A 6745-nucleotide genomic window follows, 5' to 3' on the forward strand; every position below is an offset into this window, starting at 1 on the left:
TGCTTTCTTATTTCAGTTCCTCACATCCTTCAATATTTCTGCATTAGTTTATTTCAATACCTTTGTCTCAGTTGTACAAGTTGTATGTTGGCAGCTTGCTATTTGTTATTAGAGTCAATTATTTAGTATACATTCAGTAATGAGGTTCAGAGTGGTGCCTGTTATGAATTATTTTACAAGAATGATTATAATCAAGAATTACCATATGACTTGCAGACAATCAAGGCAGATAAAATCTCAATACATCTAGACATATATGCAAGCTACATGTTACAAATTACAAAAATGTTAGATAAGAATGAGTAACAACTTACTTTCTCAAAATAACTAATGAAGGTAAGAGAATGGTATCAATTTTAAATGGTGGGAGTTTCATGTCAGTTATTTAAGATATGCGCAAATGCATACCATTGTCAGTGTCCTGTGACATTCTGTACTGTTTTCGTAATTTAAAATGACTGTCTCTTTGACTGCAAATCGCAGTCAGCGGTTTGTACAAAACCATACCAACCATTTTTAAATATGAAAGTCATTTTGTGGGATATTTAATCACAAAGAAAACCAACATTATAATAAACAAACAAAAGAAACAATCTGTGGTGCATTTATTTGATCTCCTCAGGAAGTGTCTCCCCTGAATAAAAAAAAGAACATTATTACTGTGATAGAAGTCATCCAAAGATCACTTTTAAGAACGTATACAGAATTCACACTGAAAATCCAAGTGTCGTGCTGTTGCTTGACAGGCGAGCTCACTCTTTAAACTTCCATTCCTGACGGCACATTGGGCACTGCTGCTGTACTTGTTGAGAATTTAGCCACTTCAGGATGCAGTGCATGTGGAAACAGTGAGAGCACTGACCCCAAACCAACGGGCAGTCATCACCTGGGACCTTACCTGATAAAACCAGAGAGTACATTTAATTTTCTTACACTGAATATTTATGGTTCAATTACACAAAACAAGTTGCACAAATAAGTATGTGTTGGAACTAAAACAGTAGGATTTCATTAGGATTAAAACAGAAGATTTCATGAAAAAACTGCAAAGGCACAGGTGGAAGTGTAGTCTTTGTCCATGATACAGTGAAATCAGGTTACCCACAGTCTGGGCAGCATCCATTGAAAGGGGCTCGACAGATGCCACAGTTCTCATCATTGGCCACCCACAACCAGGACGCCACACCATTCCACTGCTTTATTTTAACCTTCATCACTTCTGGAATTCACAAAAACACAGAACAGTTTTGTTTTTTGCAATTATTTCAAAAACAAGAATCACTCCAATGCAAAAGGCACCGTGGCAGTATTATGGTAAAATGATGGAATAAGATGGTACCATGACACTGATTTAAGCCTGCAGGATTCCCACACCTTTTTACCAATGACTTTCCTGGGGCCGGTTGCCTAAACATAGCCATTGTGTTAAGACAGTGTAGTATGTTCTAGTAGTTTCTTAATTTCTAGTATGACCCACATTAGTTAGTTAGTCATAGTTAGTCAGGGGCAGTCAGTCTTTCTTTTCGGTACCAAATTAGGCTAATCTACGTTTTTAAGTAACTAAAAAAAAAAAAGAAGAGAGCTATGAATAGTCTGATGTCATAAAATGTGATGTCTTTCAACTTGTAAGACTAATCTTAGCGGTTTATGCAACTGGCCCCTGGACTTTTCCAGTCCTTTGTGAGTACTGCTAAATTATTTGTAAAAACATTTTGTGGAGACTGCACTCACAAATAATAATTTCACGTCCTCTTAGGATATATACCATGGTACTGGATGAATAGCATGTTTATGTACCCAGATATTTACATGGTAAATAATTAAAAAATACCACGGAATATGTCATAAAAATGCTTCTCATCACAATAATATGTCAAAACATTGTACTGTATGATATTATTCGTTTTAGTAGTTTTTCGTTTTGCTGACATATGTCAGCTCAGCTATGAGTGAAACACTAGCCTGATAATAACACGAACGTATTACGATTCTAAACATGTGGCGTTTCCGTGCATGATCGAGAGTAAATGATAAAAAATGTTTTAATAATACTGACCCACAAATGTATAAACATTGATCAATCTCTCTACGTCGATGTTATCACATCAATATCATCCATAGATATCATCTAATCTCCTCTTATGATGATGATGATGATGCGCGCGCAATGCAGCTTGAGCTCAGCTTTCTTCGCGCTCTCTCAAGCCAGCTGAAAGCAAGACACCGCCACCTACTGTGTGGGAGATTTTATAGCCAAGCTTCTTTGATCTTTAAAGAAAGTAAACAAACAAGTTAATAATGAAAATAAACAAATACTTTTAAGAACTCTGATAAGTTTTATATCTTGTTGTTTGAGTTTTTTTTACACAGATAAATATGTTTCTATAGCTCAATTTGTCTTCCTAGGACAGGGACAAAGAGGCGAAACTCTGATGCTTTTTTGCTAAGAGCCACTAGGGGGGGGCTCTCCGCGCTACACGGTTTGGCGCTGACGCACATACAGTAGGCTATGTTCTGTCTCGCATGCGCAGCTCTAGATTCTAGGAGATTTGAACTAATTTACGTGTCGTGTTGCTGTTGTATCAGTCAGATCAGCGTAGCACTCAATAATCGGGACAAGAGAGGTCCCGATCGGGACAAATAAATTAGGCCCAAAAATCGGGACGTCCCGGCTAATTCGGGACAGTTGGCAACCCTAAACAGCACAGATAACAGTTAATATGCCCCGTAACAGTTACACAGAAACAAACAGATTGACAACGAAGTCCAAAGTGGAATAAAAGAACACAGTGTTCAGCAATAAACTGCAAAACTGTACAAATCTTGCCTTTCATCGTTTTCCCAAAGACAGGTAAATTTGGCCTATACTATAGTAGCATATGCACCTGCTAACTTTAACTGTTTTTTAGTCTAGTAACGTTAGTAAACTTAATTCCTTATAGGAACTGCTGGTCCTAGCCATAGAAACCATAATAATGATTTATATGGATATGAACAAAGTCCAAGTTCCACAAAGTGAAAATGAGCTTATTACATTTATTTGCTGAATTCATTTATTTCATTGATAACTTATTTTTGTATGTAACGTTATGTGTACCTCCTCATCACTTTATTCTTACCTGTCACACTTAATGTAGAGAGTAATATAATTAATTAAATCCTTGAACTTCCCTGTCTCAAGTTATGTGGGGGGAAAAGCCTGGTTAAGTAGCACTTATTTTAACTGCTATAACGTTAACTGTTGTGTGTTAAAAAAATCACCTAATTATTTCAACCTAAAAATGACCTCTGCACTGGACTAAATATATGGACTGCCGATTCGCTTTCACCCCAAAATGGCGGAAGCGTAGCGGGTAGCGCTGCTGCTGGGCGCTGATGGTGTTGCTTCTTGGCAATATACGTCCTTTGCTCCTTTGCTTAGGAGGAGCATAGATATCCATAACATAAGGCTTGTTCGACTTCATGCAGCTCTGCGCAGACCGATCGGCGGCTGACTTGAAGCAGTGCATGCCGGTTAGAAATGTTGTCCGACTTGATACAGCGCCGACGCCACGTGACTGTGACGTATGCCATCAAAATACCGCGAAAGCGATTCGAGAGCAGCCGGAGAACTCAGCCAGCGCAGCTTCTGAAGAGCGGCTGCTCGGGGCTGCACGAGCTCTGATGACGACACAGCTGTTCCACGATTGGCCGGATTCACCGCATGACAACGATCACGTGCGTTTCGTGTTTATTCTCACACCTTTAGTTCCACTAAAGCTCACAAATCAGTTTTTTATAACAGTAAACACTCTTTTCATGTAGTCGTGATGTTAGGCTATCTATTGTGTTATGTTTATCAAAATAAAAGTGATTAAAAAACGTCGACTGCACTTCATTGATAGTGGCTATTTTGAACTTTATTCTTGTTCAAACAGATGCAGTATAAAGCAGTACATAAAGTATTGAATGAAAATGTGTCTGAAACATCTGTGCATTTGGCAAATATTGAATTTATTTGACTTCAGCTGTGGTAAAGTATACAAACACCACGTGAGCGGTCACTACGGGAACCAGAAAGTGTCCGACTTCACGTCTCCGTTTGCAGCTCCTCCCCGTCTGCACGCGGCTACTCTCGCCGATCGCTTACATCCAGCCGCAGCCGATGTCGAACACACCTATAGACTGTAAAAAATATGGACAAAGCGTCTGTGACGTCACCCATAGACTTTCTGAAGAACGGGTTTGAGGCTGTTTATGGGGGGTATGGGCGGTGCCATCTTGGAAAATCTTACGATATTTCAAATACAAATGTTCAGAAAGGATACAGAGGTGGTATGATGTGTTGTGTCAGATCATGGCCGAGACGTCAAATTTCAGGAATTCCACTCGGCGCAGCCCGTTATCAGCTGTCAATCACGCGCTTATTTGTCATACATTTTATATCTAAATACGATCTAAACTACCGAGTTAGAAAAAAATTCACACCCCCTCACAGTTGTCAGGCACTCGGAACCTATCGAAAAATACAATAAAAGTCCATGGGACCAACCTGTAAAAACATGAATTTATGCTGTGAAAACTGACATTTTAACATGCGGGTCTATGGAGATTTGCTCCCTTTTGGGACCTCCCTCTAGCGGATTTTCGATGCATTGCAGTTTTTCGCACTTCCGGGTAGGCTTAATTTTTCAGATTAGAATGTTGCCGCTTTTTTTTTTTTTTTTTTTTTTTTTTTTTTGCCGGAACATGCCCCCCTCAGCGGGACTGAGTGGCAGAAGAGCTGCTGCGTGACTGGAGTTAATAGGGGAAACTGCGTTAACGCGAGTAAAACAAACTATTATCAGTTTAAACTAAAAGTTGGACTCGATATAGTGTTCCTTACAACTTATCAAAGATCCAGTGATCCATGGATATTGACATGCAGCCAGGAATCGTGTTTCCTGACATTTATATGTGCCTGATTTCGACGCCGGGGAAATAAATGAAGAAAATTTGCCTGTAAACGTTTTATATAAATACAATATAGATAGGTCTAAATCCGAGTGATCACTTACATTAATGTTATACTGTATAATCATCATATCGTCCAGCCCTAAAACTTGTATAGTTTTTTGTCAGTGTTTATTTAAAAACATCCAATTATGCAGAATATAGTCTGTTCTGTAGCTTTTTGCAGTCTGTAAAAATATACAGTACCTCAGATTTCTGGTCAAATCTAGTTGTACAGTCAATCGCAAAGCTCTTTCCCGTTTTAGATGTGTTTTGTGTGATTTTCACGGCATTCACGCTGAAAACAAATGCTGCCGCTCAGTCTTTTTGCCACTTGTGGGCGTGACCGCATTCACTCCGGCCGACGGTGACGTCATGCGCATAAGGCATGTCTCGGTCTCACGGCGGAGTCTCTATCGTCATCACCGGCGGCCATCTTGTCACAGGCAAGCGTTCTGGCGGGCTCTGTGGTGCCTGATGTAAGATGAGTGATCAGCTCGAACACAAATACTCTTATCTCGTTGAAATCGTGACGGATTTACAAACGGTTTGGTTTCTTACAAACGTTATTAACGTGGCTATAATTCAGGATGATTATTTATTGATACACTTATTATTCATAAGTATGCAGTGTCATAACTACATCTCTGACGTTTATAACAAACCAAACCGTTTGAAAATCGGTAGAAAATTGAGCAAGTTATGGTTATTTAAAAAGTACATGCACCATTAAAACACAATGTTACGAGTGAGCGAGCTGCCTGTGACAAGATGGCCGCCAGGTGCGACATCTAGCCTTTATTATGGACAAAGAGTATAGATTATAGAAGAACAAGAGGCGAAACTCTGATGTTTTTTGGTAACAGCCACTAGGTGGCGCTTCGGTAGCGCGGCCGCCATTTTGGGGTGAAAATTCCAACTGGAGTTACTAGACAACAGCACAGTTAACAGTTTTTTGAGGTAGTTTTTTCTTGCATTAGTGAGTATTTCCATTTTATGCAACTTTACACATTTACTACTATTATTAGTTACCAACTCCACTAGGCCTGAAATATATTTTGTACGTTTTAATCCCCTGGATCATGCTACAAACATGATGATCTTATAGAATATGATGCTGCTGCATTGCTGTGTCCGTTATCCTATAACTTTAATTGCCACTTTGGACAGTGGCTGTGTTTTTTTGTTTACATAGTCTTGCTTTAACGGTCATTAATATAAGATAGTACTGCAAAAAACAGTTTACTGTAAAGCTATTCTATTGCTGTTATATATTTATTGTCCAACATTTACATTTTAGTACAATTTATTTGCTGAATTCATTTATTTCATTGATAACTTATTTTTGTATGTAACGTTATGTGTACCTTCTGGGAAACGGTCTAATGTTATTATAACTTTATTCTTACCTGTCACACTTAATATGGAGAGTAATATAACGTTAATTAATTAAATCCTTGAACTTTCCTGTCTCAAGTTGTGTGGGGGAAAAAGCCTGGTTAAGTAGCAACTTCTTTTTAACTGCTATAACGCTGCTATCACCTAATTATTTCAACCTAAAAATGACCTCTGCACTGGACTAAATATAAGTATAATATATGACTGCCGACCGAGTCAATAGCATCCAGCTGCAGCGTAGGGCTGCTGCTGGGCGCTGGTGTTGCAATGGAACGTTCTATTGGCTTTCACTTCTTGTCAATATACGTTCTTTGTTATGGATATCTATGAGGAGGAGGAGCGAATCCGGAAGTGTGGCGTCTCCTAGCAACGGAGA

At 39.0% G+C, this 6745-nt stretch overlaps 1 protein-coding gene across 2 annotated transcripts; it reads right to left on the reverse strand.

Annotated features, from left to right (window-relative positions):
- Window positions 1-590: 590 nt before the first annotated feature.
- On the reverse strand, window positions 591-2117 carry anapc11 (APC11 anaphase promoting complex subunit 11 homolog (yeast)). Of its 2 annotated transcripts, XM_056246157.1 has the most exons (4): window positions 2057-2117; window positions 1106-1219; window positions 757-898; window positions 591-634 (listed from the first exon to the last, which is right to left on the reverse strand). In XM_056246157.1, exons 2-4 carry the CDS (start codon window positions 1212-1214, stop codon window positions 619-621), a joined length of 267 nt encoding a protein of 88 aa, XP_056102132.1. In that variant the 5' UTR covers window positions 1215-1219; window positions 2057-2117; the 3' UTR covers window positions 591-618. The 2 variants fall into 2 exon arrangements, with proteins under 2 accessions (XP_056102132.1, XP_056102133.1); XM_056246158.1 differs by lacking the exon at window positions 591-634 and having other exon boundaries at window positions 753-898.
- Between the last annotated feature and the right edge of the window lie 4628 nt (window positions 2118-6745).

This window comes from Rhinichthys klamathensis, unplaced genomic scaffold (assembly GCF_029890125.1).
Source record: "Rhinichthys klamathensis goyatoka isolate OS25496 unplaced genomic scaffold, OSU_Roscu_1.1 h1tg000036l_1, whole genome shotgun sequence".
Lineage (NCBI taxonomy): Eukaryota > Metazoa > Chordata > Actinopteri > Cypriniformes > Leuciscidae > Rhinichthys > Rhinichthys klamathensis.

Excerpts from the sequence above, each read along its gene's own strand:
- anapc11 (XM_056246157.1), bottom strand. The coding sequence starts at position 1,214 with ATGAAGGTTAAAATAAAGCAGTGGAATGGTGTGGCGTCCTGGTTGTGG. Across the intron at positions 899-1,105 it reads CAATGGATGCTGCCCAGACT|GTAAGGTCCCAGGTGATGAC; the intron begins GTGGGTAACCTG and ends TGGTTTTATCAG.